This window comes from Argiope bruennichi, chromosome 1, assembly GCF_947563725.1.
Source record: "Argiope bruennichi chromosome 1, qqArgBrue1.1, whole genome shotgun sequence".
NCBI classification, from domain to species: Eukaryota; Metazoa; Arthropoda; class Arachnida; order Araneae; family Araneidae; genus Argiope; species Argiope bruennichi.
Genome location: NC_079151.1, coordinates 87,255,163 through 87,275,400, shown reverse-complemented (window position 1 = coordinate 87,275,400; position 20,238 = coordinate 87,255,163). Strand labels below are relative to the sequence as shown.

The 20,238-nt window shown below is 28.9% G+C and overlaps 1 protein-coding gene across 1 annotated transcript in view; it reads left to right on the top strand.

Moving 5' to 3' along the window:
• The first annotated feature begins 394 nt into the window (after nt 1-394).
• LOC129980911 (trypsin-1-like) overlaps nt 395-20,238 on the top strand; it is a 30,138-nt gene continuing 10,294 nt past the window's right edge. The window contains exons 1-5 of the mRNA XM_056091393.1: nt 395-570; nt 5,074-5,150; nt 7,984-8,090; nt 9,754-10,025; nt 19,114-19,265. Of these exons, the coding sequence (XP_055947368.1) occupies nt 456-570; nt 5,074-5,150; nt 7,984-8,090; nt 9,754-10,025; nt 19,114-19,265 (723 nt within the window). The 5' untranslated portion in view covers nt 395-455. The remainder of the gene's footprint in view (nt 571-5,073; nt 5,151-7,983; nt 8,091-9,753; nt 10,026-19,113; nt 19,266-20,238) is intronic.

The following is a 20,238-nucleotide window of genomic DNA, read 5'->3' as shown; positions in this document are numbered from 1 at the left end:
TGATAATTAATTGAAAGTAATAACTTCAGTGATAAAATTTCAAATACAATGTCATAATACTGGAAAATATACATTTCCTATGATTATAATATCTGTAATCAATGAAATGCACTTGATAATTAGTAACCATATCACAGTAATGAATATTTTATACATTCTCTTTTGACTATATAATCAATGAGAGGTACTTTTTAGTGAGAAGGCTATGTTTACCAAAAAAAAACTTTTCACTTTCTTCGCGAAACATTGTCTTCAGGTCTGCACGCTTTATTGTGTTTGCTCTTCCACTTCCAAATCGAAGCCGCCAATTTTGCAATGCTACTTTGTATTGGCGAGAGCGTTTTCTTAATTGGAATTGTGAGGCAATTCATTTGCTCCGTCAATCCGGTTTGGAGGGGCAGGCCGGGTGCCGCCGCGGAGCTTATAAATTCTGGCTCGTTCTCGACCCTCCTCAAATGCTGGCCGACCCAAAGACACTTCTGTCCATGTCCCTAACATGTGCCACCTTGCTGGGGACCTGCCTCCTGCTCTTGATTAGAGGGGTGGCGCCCGACGATGGAGAATTTGAAAGTAAGTCGCATCCTCGTGTTTATCTTTTTTTATGCTCTTCTGTGGATGAAGTTAGAGTGAATTTACTGCCACAATATGAGTGTCCTATGGATATTTATATACTATACAGCTCTTGTATAACATGATCAATAAAATTTGAAATTAGTTAAGGGTAGTTCTGTTTATCAATTTTCCCCCTCTGGGGGGGGGTGTCTTTTCTAACTTAAAAATATTTCAGATCAATGAATGAATTCTTGTCGGTAAGTGTAAGTGTTTACTTTTGATAAGACTTGTGCTTGTCTGTTTATTTCGAAATAAACAGATACTAAATTTTAAGGAGTTCCAGAATAAAACTTTTTTTATTTTATTCAATTATTATCAATATATAATGAATATAGTTAAAAGAATTTTAAAGATTTCGAGTTATTTTCTTAGTTGACTATTATTTTCTTAGTTAAAAATTATTAATGAACAAACGATAAATGTAGCCATAGAGATTCTAAACTAATTTCAAATATTTTGTTGGTTGAATACTATTTTCTTAGTCGAAAATTATCAATGAGCAAACAATAAATGTAGCCATAGTAATACTTAATTTATTTCAAATGTTTGTTTGGTTGAATATTATTTATTTAGTTGAAAATTATTAATGAACAAACGATAAATGTAGCCATAGTAATACTTAATTAATTTCAAATATTTTGTTGGTTAAATATTATTTGCTTTCTTGAAAACTATTCAGCTGATGAGAAATATTTAATGTTTTGCTTACTGTTTGTTTTATTTAAAATTATTTGTTTTATTTTTTTATTATGTTTCTAATAAAAGAGAAATATTGTAGTCAATATGCTTTTTTTTGGAATGCAATTTTAGGAGAAAGTATTCTTTGTTTGTATTTCAAATAACTTTCCCTATTAACTGCAAATAAATTTGTTAGATAATTGTTTGGGAAAAAAATCAATTTATATAATTGTCCTATTTCGAAAGAGATATGCTTGTTTTAAAGACCCTAATCTCCTACACTGAAATACTGTCATTCTAATGCTGACTTAATGCTCCTTTTTAATTTCTACCGAATTCGGAAATCGATGAAACTATCAGTCGAATGCGTCTTCATATATTAAGCATCGAGATACTTAAATGAATCCATTTGTAAATAATCCTCGTTCCATACATTCAAATCGTTAATTTCCAATGAAATTTCCTTACAGAATTAGGCAATGCAACGTAAAAAGTTAACTAAAAAGGAAATTGGAATATAAAGTAACAAAACACTGAAAATAATTTTGGACAGTAATGTAAAAAAAAATAATGATAATTTGATGCAAGTAATGCTTTTTTTAGGTTGGCAATAAGCAAAAAAAGAGAAATTTGAGAGGATGCAACATCGCCTGCTACTTTTTTCTCTGCAGCATATACTCCGCAAAAATACTTTTTTTTTTCTTTTTTTGTAATTGTTGTTTGTATACTTGTCTGTTTGTTTATATTTAATTTCCAAATATTTATCTATGGATAATATTTTAAGCAATAATTTTTAAAATATCCCTACAAAGAAAAAGACATTTAAATATGCAAAATGCTCTATGCAAACATTTAAATGGGTTTTGATGCAAGAAATTAATTCTATTCCAAACAAAAGACAAACAAAAATGTGAAGTTGTGAATCTAAAACATCTAACTCCTCCAAAATATATATTGTTCTTGAGGAAGGATGCAAAAAATTAGAAAAAAATGACAGAGACTTGAATTTTGGAACATCATAGCATAATACTTTGGCTTGATTTATCTATTTTTATTCTATTTTAAAAAATTTCTCTTAATTATATAACGACGATAATGTGCAAACAATAAATGTATTTCATATCTTCGCAATGCTAGGCTGTATAAATTTGGCAACTGAAGCAATGGAAAGTATTGTAGTAAAATATAATTAAAAATATTTATAAAAGTTTATAAAACTATCGAAATAAAATAGATAACACGGGAAAACATAATTCTTTAACCTCTAAATAAGAGTGAAAGAGATATTTGTATAATATTTATGATTTAGTGTATATGAAGAATATTAATTATATTTATTGATGGAAAGCATTAAAAATTTGATTAATTTTTAAATAATAGTCAACAAAAAAAATTTTTAATTCTTTCTTAGCGAACACTTACTACTAAATAAGTAACCGAGAACTAAATTTACTAGAGTTGGGTAAAATGGTTTAGCATTTAGAGATTTTTTAACAGTTTTTTTTAATCATGTGAATATTGTCAAAAATGTTACAGAATGTAATTTACAGATAATATACCATATGATTAAAATTATCATGCCAAAATGAACACCTCTGAAAAACAGATGCTATATTTTTTATGTTCCATTGAATATGAAAATAAATTTTATGTGTTATCATCAAAAATCCCTGCAAAAACAATAAATTATAATTTTTTACTTTTTAAAAATTTGTGGTGTTTTAAGTAACCAGCGAGAACTTTAAATTCACCATCAACTTAAAGTAAATGCAGAGACCCATGATTTAACATCTTCTATACCTGTATCAATCCAAAACAACTATGATAGCACTGAATTGAATTAAAGAAAAATTAAATTAAAGTACATGTTAAACTGAATTTTGATGCAACAATTGTACCTACCTACTTTTGATACTTAATGTAATAACATAACATATTTACCTATTAAGCGTTCGGATATCAAATTTTTTATTTTCAAATTATTAAACTAAAATTAAGTAAGCTTTTATTTAGAACAAAAATTACATCAAATTCATAAACATCCAAATTATCTGCGGGTTCTAGAAAGAATAAAGAAACAACTAAAGGCAAAAATAAAACCAGTCACTTAATTATATAACGGAACGAACCGAACTTTCCAGAGTAATAAATGAGTTGCAAAACTTGCCCTCATGAGCACATAAATTTCACTCTAGCACTTACGAATAATTTCAACATATATAGATGTTCGAAATACAAATCTAATTTGAATTCATACGTTAACTGTAACACTATGATACAAAAGGTGACGGGCCCATAGCAACCACAACTGGTCAACTTACTGCTGATTCAATACAATTCCATTTAGCAAAATATAACTGGTTGTTTTTAACTCAAGATTCATTCATATTCTAAATCAAAGCAATTTTTATTCCGAAAATGTGTAATTAATTTTCATTGTCATCCACATAATCATTTAATTAATTATAAATACAAAAAAAATTGAAAATAACAAATCGTACAGCAAAATCATTAATCATACGAAAGTAATTTTGCCTTGCATAAAGCTATAAAAACATAGGAATGACTTTCAATGATATAAAAATTATTTTTTTAGAAAATTACTGAAAACTCCATCTACATATTTATAACAAGATCTATATTGCAAATTATAGTTTTCCATTTTATTTAAATTTATAAATTTAAAGTTTTAATCTTAAATTTTCTTGCCTTTTTTCCCCTTGTGCAATAAAAATATGATATGAATATGCTTTATTGTATTTCAATGTTTCTTGGTTTTTGATGGTATTGTGACACATTTCAATAATCCTGATTCATTAAAATATCTCGATTTTTCATTGATGCTATAATTTCTATCAATAAATATAAAGAAAACATTTTAATCTCACATATGGCAAATGTTATTTGATTGAATTATCTCCAGTTAGTCAACATACATTTTCAAGATAAATGACAGAGAAAAAAAAATGAAAACAGTCTGAACCAGCTTTGTGATCACAATAAATACTAATTAATAGCAAAAAAAAACTAAGAAGGAAAAAAAATCAAGATAGAAAATTTTATAAAAATGAATTACATTCATAAAAAAGAAATAGTATACAAATTAAGTTTGAAGTGTGAAGAAAAAAACCTAAGAAGTTTTGACGAGAAGTTCCTTTTTTTTTTTTATTTGCATCTCATTTTTCTAGAAATGTTTTTATTTTTCAAAAATTTTTATTTTTCAAACGTAATTTCTAACATGCTATTCAATAAAAAAAAATTATAAAATATATTCGTACGCTAAATTATGCTTTTACTTAAATATCATTTGAAAATAGAAGAGTATTGCTTTAAATATCATTATTTTTTTAAAGAAAAACGTATCTCCACACCTTTTATTTAACTGTATTAACGCCTCCTTTTGAAGTTACATAAGGGTTGTTTCAGAAAAAATTTCACATATTTGATGTTCACGTACGATTGAAAAAAAAATGTTTCATTAAAAAAAATTTACATCTCATCTAGACGAAAACCATCATGAACGTGCTATCTGAATTTTGAAGACTCACAAAAGACATCATTAAGCAAAGAAAAACTAAAAATAAATCTCCGCTCTTACTTTCCTTTAATATTTTCTTTCTCTCTAAGTAGTTATTAATATTCATACTCTCAGTATCAAATGCGGCCCTCATACCAGTTCTTGAAGATGAGTTTTCTGCTCCGGAATCCAGCAGTTAATTTTTTTTTCCCTTACCATGTTTCTTTTGTTTATTTTGTTAAAATACTTTCCTTTTAATTTGCCAGGATGCGGCATCGGTCCGGTTCTGACGGGCAGGATCGTCGGAGGCAATGAAACGGAGCCCAACGAGTGGCCTTGGCAGGTAAGCTGGTGAGTTCCTGCCAGTATTAGTATGCGCTGTGCAGGCAAAAAACATTTAGGTAGAAATATACTTATTAAACTCTGCTGCTGGTACATCCTTTCATATTCTTTAAAAAGAAAATATGATGAATGTTATAAGGTCGAGAGAATAATAATATGAAGATTTTATGCCATATTGAAAATTGAAATTTATGCCGATTGTTTTTTTAATAAATTTGCATTTTCGATTTATAAATAAGTTTTAATATCACTACTAAGCAAATTTATTTAATTTATAATGAATATTTAATAATATAAATCTCTATGTGTTATGAATATATTTGAATATCATCATTTAATAAAGGTAATGTGTGATGCTAGAAGACATAAGGGTGTTTAAATACGACAAAAACAAAAAATAATGAACTGTTTGTTGTTCATTATTTTGTTACTTATGGCACTTGTCACAGACTAGCCCGCTGACGAAATCACCGATTTTAAGCACTGTTTGTGCAGTAGCTTATGAGGGTAAAGGCCCCTGAGCACCCGAGGGCAGAAGTCTGACTTCTAGCTCATATGGAGATGACACTCACACTCGCTTGCACAACCCATTTTTACGGAGGTTTTTTCGCTCACCTCACAGATAGAACACAGGGTGAAGAACAACCGTTCCCGGAACGCCCAGATCACTGGAAAGACGCGCTACCCCTAGGCTGGGACACCCACTAACGAACTTTCTAAACTTATAACGCATCCTGGACTGTACATTTTAATATTAAATATCCCTGAAATATTGTTTTTTTTATTAATTATCAACGGTTAAATATAATGTAAGGTAATTTAAAAGTACAATAGCACTCTATGAAAATATGACACTTATATTATTTTAATGAATATGATTATAAATCTAAATTCGTTATACAACGCTTTTGAAAGGAAAGTAATTTTGATTGATCGCTAAAAGGGACGCATTGTGTCATCGTTTTTGCTATTTTATGCCATTATTGAAAATTGAAAGTTGTACCGATTGTTTTTTAATAAATTAGCATTTTCCATTTAAAAATAAGTTTTGACATCAGTACTAAGCGAATTGGTTTAATTGATAATGAATATTTAATATTATAAATTTCCTTGTATTATGAATATATTTGAATATCACCATTTAATAAAGGTAATGTGTGATCTTAGAAGAAACAAGGGTTTTTAAATATGACAAAAACAAAAAATAAGGAACTCTCTAAAATTATAATGCACGCTGGACCATGCATTTTAATATTAAATATCACTAAAATAATGTTTTTAATCAATCACCAACGGTTAAATATAATGTAAGGTAATTTTAAAAATACAATAGCACTCTATTAAAATATGACGTTTAGGTTTTTTTAATGAATATGATTATAAATCTAAATTCGTTATACAACGCATTTGAAAGGAAAGTAATTTTGATTGATCTCTAAAAGATATGCATTGCGTCATCGTTTTTGCTATTGCATCATACGAGTACTTTCAGTCTCGCGTATGAAATACGAAAAAAAAATATATAGTGGTTCAATGTCATTGACCATGATTCAATGAAATTAATAATGATATATTTAGATATAAATAATAGATGTATCCGTGTTTTTGTTAATGCTCTAGTTGTTGCTTTTACATGAAAAAGAAATATTTTTTTTATAATAACGAAAGACGGTGGGAATTAACTCTTTTAAAATTTTTTACGAAAGAAAGATGTTCTAGATAACGATCATTTATGAAAAAATTTAGTATTAAATTTATCATCGATATTATTAAGATTTCTTCTTGGCATTCTTTTTATTTAAACATAATTGTAGAAAGTGTAGTATTTCGAAAGAAAGAAATATAAGCTATCCTATATATAAAAAACCTCAAAATAAATGTTTCGGCGTCATCATTTGAATTAAAACAATCCCTCCTATAGAAATAAATAACTGAATAAATTAAATGTTTTTATAAACACGCCTATAAATGTAATAAAAAGTAAAGATATATTTATCTTAATTATTTTTTTATTTTTAATGTATAATTTGGAATTCATATTATAAATATTAAGTAATCTTGAAAACATTTTTTTTTCTTAAACTCCGTGGGACACTGCGTCCTTCACGCATATAGAATTAAAATTTAATTAAATGGAGAGATCAAATAATAATTAAATTCTGAAAATAAAAACAAATTATTTTCAAAAATGCATAAATCTTCATAATTTTAAAACTCCAGCTCGTCTGCAAAAGTATAATGTCTCCTTTCGTTAATTTTTTCTTGTTGTTTCTGAAGGCACTTGCCATGGACTAGCCCGCTGTTTCGAAGTCAGCGATTTAAGCTGATAGGGAGCGTCTCTTGTTTTAGTAGCGCCAACTAGGGTCAAGAGTACGATTTTGCTACTCACGCATCACTAATTCGTTTGCATAACCCCTTTTTACAGGGGGGCGTATTCACACATCTCACAGATAGAACAGATAAAAAACAACCATGCCCGAGCCGGGACTCGAGCCCAGAACGACCAGACCACGGGGAAAACGCGCTACCCTATGCCAGGACGCCGGCCGTAAATTTTTTACAAACATGAAACAACACAATTTGAATGAAATTGTGTAAAAATGATTTAATTAATTTAATCTGGAATATTGAACATGCGTTAATAAATACAGAATAAAATAAAAGGGAAAATATTTTTCTTTTAATAATAACAATCATTTTTATTCAAGTATCCAAAAATAAGGCAGTTATTCCAATTCTCAAAAAAGGATATTGGAACCTAATGCTGAATTTTAAATTGTAATTTTCTAAAAGTAGATGGTATTATTATTAGTTATCTGGATTTTTCTTTGCAGGCCTCTCTACAGCTGACCCATCCCCAATTTGGAAAAGTGGGACACTGGTGCGGGGCTGTCATTATTCACAAACAGTGGGTCATGACGGCAGCACACTGTATACTTAAGTAAGTATCTTCATGCCATTTTTCCCTACATACTACTGAATTCAAAAATGATAGTCAACATTCTGATTCATCAAATTTTTTTAGCCATGATTCAAAATTTGTAAATTAAAAATATTCTTTTGAAAATAATATGTTTGAACAATTTTCCTTTTCGAATTGTTTTACGAATAAAGAAGCATTGTATGAAGACAGTCTGAAAATATCAGAAATAGATAACAGACAACGTATTATAAAGTAATTTTTACAAATCTTTTATATCAGAATATTTGCTATCTGTTTCATCGTTATAGAATTTGCATTTGTAATGTCTTTTGTTAAAGATTAAATGTTTGATATCTATTGACAGTATACAAAAGGATAAGCCTAAAAATAAATTCTTAGTGGATTAATAAACAAATTATTTTAATGAAGTAATTTCAGGATTTTTTTAAAGCTTGAGGCAGTTTTACAAAAAGCGCACCACAAACGTTTGTGCATATATATATTCACTGAATTTTTTGGGAATAACTTATGATGTATGATCCTGTGGTGAAAGCTTATAAGCCAGTTAACAGCTACGCAGCACCAGCAATCGCTTTTATATTGTGGTCATGTTACTGGGCTGCGAACCACAAGGTCCCAGGTTCTATCCTCACTCCTGCCAAATCCTCCACACTCCCATATGCAACATTATAAGTCACAATAGTATAGTTTTCGCAAATATATATAAAAAAAAAGAGAAAAACTTTATTTGGTCCTGTTCCATTTTCTTTCCTTTTATATACGCAACACGTTAAAAATCAACTTTTATATTTTAAATTCATTTCATTCATGACTAAGATATCCTAACGTTTTGAATTATTTCTCAAATTTCCCTCACTTATTAATTTGAATCAACTGTCCAGTGAGACAAATCAATAGTTATCTTTCAATTTTATTATTTTTTTAATATTAGCACTTTTCTTATTTATTTGCAATAGATTCTAGATATTATCCTGGCTACTTTTCAAATCGTGAAAGAATGATAAAGTAGTTTCATGTACCAAAAATGATTTCAAAATCGTTAATTGATTTATTGCATCTTAGATAGATATAGATAGCTAGATAACTATAGATAGCCAGTCTCAATTTCTACTTCTAACTTTTATCGATAGATGGCAGCAGGACAAAAGTCTCTGACACAGATTTTGCAATTGTTCCTTTTACCAAGAAGGAATTTTTTTAAGCATAAATACCTTAGAAATAAGACATTATATTTTAGAATAAGGTTTTCAAAGTATCTTTCTCTACCCAAAGGATTAAATTATCGAAGTGGGGCTACTCTCCTGAGTAAAGGAATGGGGAAAAAACGCACCCTTTTTCTTGTTCAGTATGAAAGTAGCTGCATTCTTACTCTATCAGATGTATGATTTTATACAGAACACACAAAATCAGAAAATGAGAATAGTATTTAAAATTTTTGAAGTTTATTCTATTTTTATCTTAATGACATTCTAATCCATAATAATTATTCCAGAAACAGGAGGGGGGGGGGGATTTCAAAAAATTGAGAATAATTCGTCTCGATTCTCTGATAGTAACGAACAACCCCCAAAACAACCAACCCACCCTTTTCTGTTTCGTGGTGAGTCGAGGAGTAGTAGAAATAGAAAGAAAAACCAAAAACCGAGTGTTTTTCCTACAGCCCCCTGTTCTCCCTACCTCAGCCCATATTCTGGAAGGTACGCGTGGGCGAGCACAACCTGAAGCTGACCGAGGGACCAGAGAAGACCATCCAAGTGTCCGAGGTCCACTTCCATCCTTGGTACCATGCTTATGACAAGGATATCGCCTTGCTGAAGCTGGAAAAAGAATTGGAATTTAATGACTACGTGCGGGCTGTATGTTTGCCGGATGAAGATGCAGGCTATCTGGGCATGCGATGCATTGCAACAGGTTGGGGCAAGGTAGACTTCGGTAAGTCACACTTTTAATTTTTTTTCGTGTAAATTTTTCTAAAGGCTGTCCCAAAATTAACACAAGATTTGAATTTGCCACCATTCGTTCTGTAAAGTGTTGGCAACCCTATTTAAAAAAACCTTTGATAGCTGATAGCTTAGCGTAGTAAAAATGAGAGTTACTCGATAGAATAACGTGTTAACGCAAGATTTGAATTAAATAAAAGTCACAGATTTTATTCTTTAAATTGTTATCTTTTTATTGAATCGTAAAGTACATAGGATAGGGTTGTGTGTGTAATAACACATAGGACAAATGAAATCCATGACGTTGCTGATACATATGCATTCTTTTGTGTAATTTTCCATGACATTTTGCATAAATATGACTGAATTTCCTTGACGCAGCATTGAATTTCCGCCTTCAATGCGAGCATGCTTGTAGGCTTGTTAGCATAGACCTTTGACTTCAAATAATCCCATAAAAAGAAATCCAATGGTGTTAAATCACACGATCTAGGAGGTCACTACTGAAATTTTTGAACTGTGACCGCCAGATTTCCATTATTTTGGAAATATTGTTCAAGAATGAAAACACGTTGTTCTATCGTGTAACGCTCCATTTTTACAAACCTTTAACTAACAGGTGTCAAATAATTTTTTTAATAAGGTTGCCAACACTTTACTGCACGACTGGTGGCAAATTCAAATCTTGTGTTAATATTTGAACACCCTTTAGTTTTTTTAAAAATAAGTATAAATTTAAAATAAGTATATAAGTATATTAAATAAGTTTCCGTGCTGAAAAAGTGTATAGTTCGTCCTCGTCTCACCTCATGCAAGTTACTAATTATATGATCATTTGTTGTCAAAGCTATAATATATATTTTGTCAATAATAATTTAATTAGAAATTCTTAATGTGTTTGTTTTCAAATGTGTCTTATATTAACATTAATCCTCAAAAATAATTATTATAGTTATTTTTAATTTTATTGTCAATTCTAAAATAAATAGTTCTATGAAAAAATAAAAACAAAATGGATGAGGGGGATTGAAAAATATTAAACCAGATCTGTACAATGAAGTCCATGTACTGGCCTTGAACTTCTTCAGTTCCAAGGTCATCTGCCGGATCAAGTTTGATGTCGTTCTCCAGAATGCTTTAAATTTATTCATACAATTAAAAGTCACTGTCTGATTAAGTAGATTTCCAGGTTAATGCCCTTATTTTGTTATTTCAGAAAAAGACTTCAAAAAAATTTATGGTGTCATTCTGAACAAATTTATGACCCAAAGCTCCTTGCTAATGTAGATTTATACTTTTTTTATATATATACGTAGAGAGAGAGAGAGAGATTGCGAGAGAATTCTTTATTCTTATTAGTTCTAAGAAATATCCATTATGCGTTTTTTTTTTATAAACACTCCAGTTTTTCATCATTAGAATTTTCTAGTTTAAAGTTATGAAAAATAAATTTTTACAAGAATAGAATATTTAAATAATCTGAATTTTGAAATTATCAAATGCGTGAGAAGAACAATTAAGGATATAAAAATAAATAAAAATATTTAAACTAAAAAACTGAACTACGAATTCACTTTCAAATCAAGTGTACTCATTTAATTTCTAAAACAATTTTTTTTTAAATTCATTACCGGTAAATTTTGCACTGTCATTCTACTTAACACAATTTCAGTTTATTATATCACAAATTGATAAATCTTAAAGAAAAATCAAAAAATTTATAAATCTCTTTGTAAATCAATTTACAAAATGATTTATAAAAATTTGAAAATCATTCAAAAAGTTACAAAGGGAAAAAAATAAAATGAAAATTAAATCCCTAATTGCAGTAAATAGGCAATTTAAATAAGACATCATTAAATATTTCCTAACCATAATTATATACGGTGACTTATTTTATTTGGTGGCCGTTATGGCTAAACACGCATCTATTTATTTAAAATAATTGACAAAGTCACATTACTATCTATACCAAATGACCATATATCGCCAACTCTTTATTCCTAAGTATGGCATGAATGATCGATTGTCCCTATCTCTCATCCATTTTCAAAAAAAAAAAATCTCAAAAGTATTATTTAGATGTACATTCGTTATTAAGAAAAACTGAATGAAATACCCTAATCCCAACAGCTGTAATGATTTCTCCAATTTTTATTTCAGATGACATCTTAAAACTCCCTGTTATTTTATCAATAATCGCCTGTCCCTATTGCCTTCCTTTCTCGGAAGATTTTATACAATAAAACTTGCACGTAATCTCCCAGCCTCAATAATTGAATCAATTTCACGAACTTATTACGCTGCATTAAGCGTACCGAACATCGGTTGATCTTGTTTTAATTTGATTTTATATTTATGAACAAAATTTTGATCAGTGTAGAATAAACAAAATAAAAATATTACTCAGCTTAATTGAAAAGATTCCAATAAATTAGGTACATTTAATAAAACTAAAATGTTTTCGTTTGTATATCTGTTTCTAATTTGATTAGAGTTCTTCAATTTCTTAAACAAAAATTTGAAAAAAATTCAATAAATCTGCATCGCATAGTTGTTTATTTTATATAATTGCCTAGTTTAAATAACTTAAAGATTGTTATATAATAAAAAATTTAATTAGTTTTTCCATAATAAATAGACGAAAGACTATCATTTATATACTATATGATCTTATTTATGGCGTAAATAATGCGTTATTATAAAATAGTGACAACAATACAATTAAAGACGATCCAGCATTGGTACTATCTTGAAACTTCTAATCCTTCATTGCAATTACAAGCTATGTATTCGATTTGTTTTCAGTTTATGTAAGTCATAGAATATATGAGGCAGTACCAAATCTGTTGGTAGCTATATAGGGTTTGCATAGCTTTAAGAATCTTTGGACTAATTTAATACTGAATATATATATGTAATGATATTTTAAACTCTAATTTCAATTTAATTAATTTCCAAGTTTTTATCTTAATTTAGCCCATAAAGTCATTCTAAAATATTCTCTTATTTCCTGATCCGATTCCACTGTTTCTACTTAATTAATTTAAGAGAAGCTTTAAAAAATTGCTGCATCGGCTAAACGGCGACATATTCTCACGCTCCGCGTGAGGGATTAGAAAAATTTCCAATAAGCACATTCTTTTTCAAAAGAATACCTGTGTTTCCCTTACTTGTAATTGACATGCGTCAGAAATCTCTATCAGAATCTTAATAATATATTAGCACAGTAAAAAATATTTTCCCTATCAATATCTCATGTTATATAAGACGAGGGATAATTTATTTCTCTCTCTTCCCGACTTCTGCTTTTGTGCCGCGCTGTGGCGGACGTGCCTTGTCCGCGCCTTCTTGTAAATAAATCATGCCTGCCTCCCACGAGAAAATAAAACGAACTTAAAAATACGAAGTCTCTTCACTGCTTGTCGCACCTGCATTCTGCTTCACATAATATAATGCTTACATATATATTCATCTATAGAATAACATTGACCTAAATCCGAGAAATATCGACGATAGCTGAGCAGTTCTCAAGCCCAAAGAACGAACAAGTCAGCCACGAGTGTCAACAAAAATTTTTCTAGAGATTTTCAAGAAAAAGATATGTCTATACAAACCATCAATAAAACTTATATTGTTTCTTTTCATAACTACCTTCCCACGTAGCTGGATGTAAGTCAGACACAAAGCTGCTGATTGTATTGAAGGATTAAAATTTCCATGCTATCATTGACGTTGTATAGGCTGTAACTATATAGTAATCAGTATTAAATTTTCTCCTTTTGTAACGAGAATAAATATCAGTCTGTCAACACCGAATGAATGAGAAAAGATGTTATTGGAATTTTTAATCAAATTACTCTCTTAAAATTTCAGCCGTATTATAAATTTATCTGCTGCCTAAGTGTACTTTCCGCCAAGCAAGTGAAAAAAAAACACACAATTCATTCCAAACATGAAACTCGTGAAATTTATATTTCCTTTTTTGTTTGATAATATTGTAATACTGTTTAGGTAATTAAATAAAATAACTCAGTTTTAATCATAAAAATTGTCTTATTCATTTATTTGAAATTTATCTTCTTTTTTATTGCTCTATAAATTGTTCAGATAACTAAATAAAAACTACCCAGTTTTAATAATAAAATTTTTTTCATTTATTAGAAATATTTGTTGGATTTTTGAGAAGCACATATTTAAAATTACTATTGAAATTTTTAGCATTTTTAAAAAAAATCAGTCTTTTTTTATGACATGGAGAAAGGAGAGACTTTCTGCATTTCTCAAAATTATGTGGTCATATCGAAATTAAACAAATTAAAGTAAATTTAGCTTTAATCTTTGTTATTACATAATGAATTTAGTCCTACATTATATTGACTCAATAATAAATAGTCAATCTTTCTTAAAATTAGTATTTATCGGAAAATAAAGTTTGCAATGAAATAACAATAATAAAGTGCAAGAAGGAACTAATTTAAAATTTCTATAAGAAAATTTCGTTATGAAACTTTTAATGATTTGTCAGCATTTGTGTTATAAGAACGGTTTAAAACTATGCCTCTTGCCTGCGAGCTGTGCTTCAGGCTCAAATCCCTTTAGCCTGCTGCAGTGGAACGTGCTACCGTTTCATGTACTTACTTTTTTTTCTATTCAATTAATGTCCTGATTAACTCAAATGAAGTCCTTCACGCAGGATAGGAAGCAAAAAACAAGAAAAAGCATGAGAAAGAGAAAGTCCAATCTGTGGTCTTTGACCCAGCGACAGAATTCCAAGGTCATCCAACATCATTTTCATCTGTGTTTTTTTAATGCCTTCTTCTAGACATAAAAAAAAATTATTATGATAATAGGTCATGCATAATTAATGCCCTTACAACATCTAAAAGTAATACGCAGCATCATAATATCTGTTAATTATTAGTGCTTGGCGCACGAAGCTTTTCTTTGTCTGGAGAATTTCAATGGAGTCCGTTCGTGCTCACGTGATACATGTAAAGTATGCATCGACTATTGAAATGCTAAATTTATTTTGTACCGTGAATTTGCTATTTTTGCTGCTCATGAAGGCGTAAACAATTACTTTTCTGTTGAAAACGCTATATACTTTTTAGCTTTACATTCCCTTTGGTAAAATAATACCAGGTCTTGCTTCAAATCTCGTGTTTTGTATCAGTTCTTAAATTTCGTCTAATTTATTTGATATCATTTGTTAATAACATTATAAACATTGGCTGACGTCGGCTTTATTAAATTTATTTTACTATTCTAATGTACTGTATAACTTTTCTGAATTAGTTAAAATCTCTAACTAAATTCTTTATTAGAGTGTGTTTTTTTTAAATTTTTTAAACCTGAATAAGAAATATGCATATAAGTAAGTATTTCTACCCTATCATAAAAATGCCCTACTGAAAAGCAGTCTTTTTTTAAATTTTGTACATTGCTCGTTTTGAGGGTATAATAATTTTTTATTTAAATCTTAACAGGAAAATAATTTAACAGGGTATAATAAGAGCGATTATCTTTAACTGACATCAATTACATTAGTTAACTTCACAACAAATAACTAACAAATTGAGATTTGATTCAAAAATTCATGCAACGAGATTTTACTTAATTTATAATTAATGGTATATTCGAAAATTTTATAAGCACTTAAAATTTAAGTGTGTCATTAAATTGTATTTAATGTCTTTCTATTACACTTTCGACTTTTCCTTGTGTACGTAGAAATCAACTAATATTGTAAAATTGGAGTTCTTTTAAGATGTCTTAGAATGTAAAAATTTCTAGTTATTTCTAATTAATTAACTTTTTAACAAACTTTTGAGAAAAATCTAGACGATCTGAGACTTAAAATAAGCTGATAATTAAATCTTTCTTTAAGATTTAACTATCAATAATTGATCATTAATCTTATTATGTAGCAATTATTCTTTTTAATAGCAATAAATCTTATTATGTATAATTAATCTCGATTAATAATTAATTTTATTATGTAGAAATTATTTTAATTAATTATTATGTGCGAATAATTATAATTTCCTCTTAATTAATTATAATTACAACTCACGAGTAATTATAATTTATACACTCCTCTCCATTTCAAAAAAAATAAATAATAAAAACAATAGCGTTTGCGTGAATGTGATTTCATGAGAGACCTTTTACTGAACATACTAGCAAGGTCGTTGGAAAGAAAAGTGTCAATTACACAAAAATTGCTTACTAAAAATGCATGAAAGCTAATAAAAGAATCCGTTAAGGAGATTCTTTTGAAATTATTTGATATTATGAGAAAGTTGATAATGCGATTAATTATAATTTCCTCTTAATTAATTATAATTACAACTCACGAGTAATTATAATTTAAACGCTCCTCTCCATTTCAAAAAAAATAAATAATAAAAACAATAGCGTTTGCGTGAATGTGATTTCATGAGAGACCTTTTACTGAACATACTAGCAAGGTCGTTGGAAAGAAAAGTATCAATTACACAAAAATCGCTTACTAAAAATGCATGAAAGCTCATAAAAGAATCCGTTAAGGAGATTCTTTTGAAATTATTTGATATTATGAGAAAGTTGATAGTGTATTCACAGTAAATTATAACTTTTGAATTTACACCTTCCACAAACTTTTAAATCGGGGAATCTAAAACACCGACTACATAAAAGTCCAACTCTCCATAAACAAAATATTAAATACTAATGCTTATTTTAAAAACATCGTGAATGACATCGTACAATTTCTTGTGCTGATAAAGCGATGGGGTTTCTTTGAAATGAAGTGAAACGCGTACTTGAAAATTAGATAGCATCGGTTTCCCAAAACCACAAATGAAGGTACTTTATGTACTGATGATATATTACTAAAAGTGACAAAACTAAAAGTAAAAGAACTAGATAATGTGTTCTTATTTTATGACTTCTATGTGAAAGAAAAATTGTGTATACCGCTGTATATGCAATATTTATTATACACTGTCATTGCACTGATATCTACATTTTTCTGTTTCTAATACGACATTTTAAAGCTACAAGAATATATTAATTACTATTTCATTTTCTTTTCACTTTAAAGAATATGCCGACATTATCTGTTCTAATTTTCCTGACAACTTCCTTTTTTTAAGATGAAATATTTCATTTTAGTTATATATCTTGCAAATCAGCAAGAATTTAAAAGTAACATACCTAACTTTTATGTTTTTTATAAAGTAGGAATTGTAAAATTTTAACTTTACTGACTCTCCATAATGCATCTTTAAAAATAAATATTGTATTTGATGGCATCACATGTATCTCCCGATCAACAGTAGTGCTGCCATCTATTAATTGAAATATACACTAAGATATTTGTTGAAAATGTGATTTTTCGTAGAAAGGATGATAATTTATTGCTGGAATTATTTTTTAACATACGTAACAATTTCTGATTATGCAAAAGCTATAAATTAAAATGATTTCATATCTTTAGTTAATTTGTTTCAGTTCATAATTTTTATTTTTCATAAATGTCTTTAACAAATAATATCTCACAGGATTAAGTGAAATTTTTGTGATTTTGATACATTCTTATCAATAAGGATAATTAATAAGAAATTATTATTGCACTTATTTTTTTCTCAATTGAAAAAAATTGCATTAAATATTACATAATTGAAATCTGTCCTCGAATCTAAGCGTGACAAGTCCGATTTCTTCTAATAAATGAGTGAAAAACTTTTTCCATTTTTATCTATCTAAACAAATTTTAAGAAATCAAAAAATTTTAGCCATCAAAATTCTCAAATAGTTTTAATGGAAAAGCGTTTTAGTAATTAACATAATTCTTTTCCTCATTACAATCAGATTAAATTAAAGTAAAAACAATTTTTTTTAAACAAAATGAATTAATGAATTTTATTTCCCCTTAATTTGAAATCAAGTCTTTCTGATTTTATCAAAACTAATTAAAAACCAATATGAGGCAATCATGATGACATTCATGATAATTTGATTTCCAATATACAGAGTACAATATTCCTGAAAAAATTGGGCGGCCTCGGTGGTCTGGTGGTAAAGTCTCAGCTCGTGAGGCGTACGGTTTCCGGCTTTAGACCCGATTCCACCAAAGAACCGTCGTATAAGGGGGTCTGTTGCACGTTAAATCCGTCAAGGCCAAACGTTCTCCCGCTGGCGTGGTGTGGAGAGGGGGTGCCTGCTAAGATGTCGTCCTCGTCACCAGACCGCAGTTCAAAATTACGAGGTCCGTCCCAAAATAGCCCTAGTGTTGCTTTACAACGGGACGTTAATATAACTAAACTAAACTCCTGAAAATGTTAGCATTAAAGAAACAACATTGAAATATTAATAATGTAAAACTTTTATCACGGCAAAGCCCAGTTTTTAAAGTTTCTTTATCGACGTACATATGGTGAAACTAATCTATAGGTGTAAACAGTGAATCGAAAGCTACTTTTTAATGAAATAACACCGATAACGAACAAAGAGCAGGGAATTTTGTATCTCCATGAAACAGATGAACCATTTTTGTTCATAATAGGTTCAGAAATTGCTATGGACACTATCCTCTCGATATATAGACATAAAGCAGTCCCGTCATTGAAGTTCTATCATTGAAGATTTCTGGTAGAAAAAAATGATTGCTACATGGAATCCATGTCGTTGATTTCCCCTTTTGAGTCTGAAATCAATTATTTAATCATTAACTCACTGGCTATTGATACTTGCTTGATTAACAGATGCCATGTCCAGCACTATATAAAAAATGATGGTCAATTCGTAGCGAATAATAAAATATTGCCTGAATATTTCCTCTGCTATAAAGAGAAGAATATTGAATTAAGGTCATTTCTTTTGTAATTAAATCCATCAGGATATTTACAAATTAGAAAATAAACACAAGTCTAAATATAATAATTTGCACGCAATAAATTTTTATATTAAGAAAAATACTCCAGCATATTCCCAATAAAAGAGTACCCAAATATAGATCCTATATTTTCTTATGATATTAAAAAATATAGGAACAGTCACCCATCATACTTTTTTTAATATATTTTTGCCTGTAGATAAACGAGGATCGAATGTATTACGGGAAGTGGAGATCCAGGTGATGGACAACCATGTGTGTCACGCCGCTTACTATCCTACTTACAAGATTCCGATTAAAGGGTGGCATCTGTGCGCAGGGGTTCTCGAAGGTGGAAAAGGAACTTGTCAGGTAAAAATATGTTCTTATCCATTTGGTTCGCCATCACATGACTTATTCGACACAGAAACGTGGGCAATTGAAGAGCAGAGACTTATTATTTGAAACGATGATTAGTTTAAAATAATGAAAAGTTAATATTAAATTTTGGGATTCCTTCGTAGAATACAATAAATTAAAAACTTTATATCTAGGGTGATATCTAAGAGATGGAAATTCAGAAAAGATTTGTGTGGAACATCACTGACGATTTTCAAAAACAGATAAAAATGTCAATCATGAAATCTTAATTATTCTATACAGTCAACAATCATTTAGTTTAACTTTAATGATTAAATAAGATTAAATGTAATTATTATAATAAAAAGAGTAGAATTTAAGAATAAAAATTCCCTTTAATTAATTAAATTAATCAAAAAACTGTAAATACTAATTGCAATTTTTATAAGCATAAATATACTGTTCAGTAACTAAAAAAGAAGTATCCACATAAGGTTACAATTTTTTTTCAATTTCTTACTGCCGCTCAAAACTTTAGCAATTATTGTTTTTGTTTTATAAATTATTAAATTATGTTTATAAATTCAGATTCCTTTCTTTTTAAACCCTGATTATCATACTGCAATTTGATATTTGATACAGCATCGATAATAAGATGCCTTAAAAGCGATTTTTTTTTCTCTGAATTTCAAACTAATAAGCTGAAAATGGTTTTTTTTTATGATTGTTTTCATAAAACGCATATTATTAAATTTGTAGTAAACGTCAGAAATCAATTCATGATCATTAGATACATATTGGATGTACTTCGCATTTTAATCTTATATGTTTTGTAGGAGGAAAAAGAACTTTAAAAGATAGCAAAAAGAAACGTTGACTTCCAAATGTACTTACCATTGTCAAATTAATTCCATGTTCCAAAGTTTTAATCCGTTCCGATAATTTTTTCTTGAAACACTTTTCACTTTTTCCTATATGAAAGGCA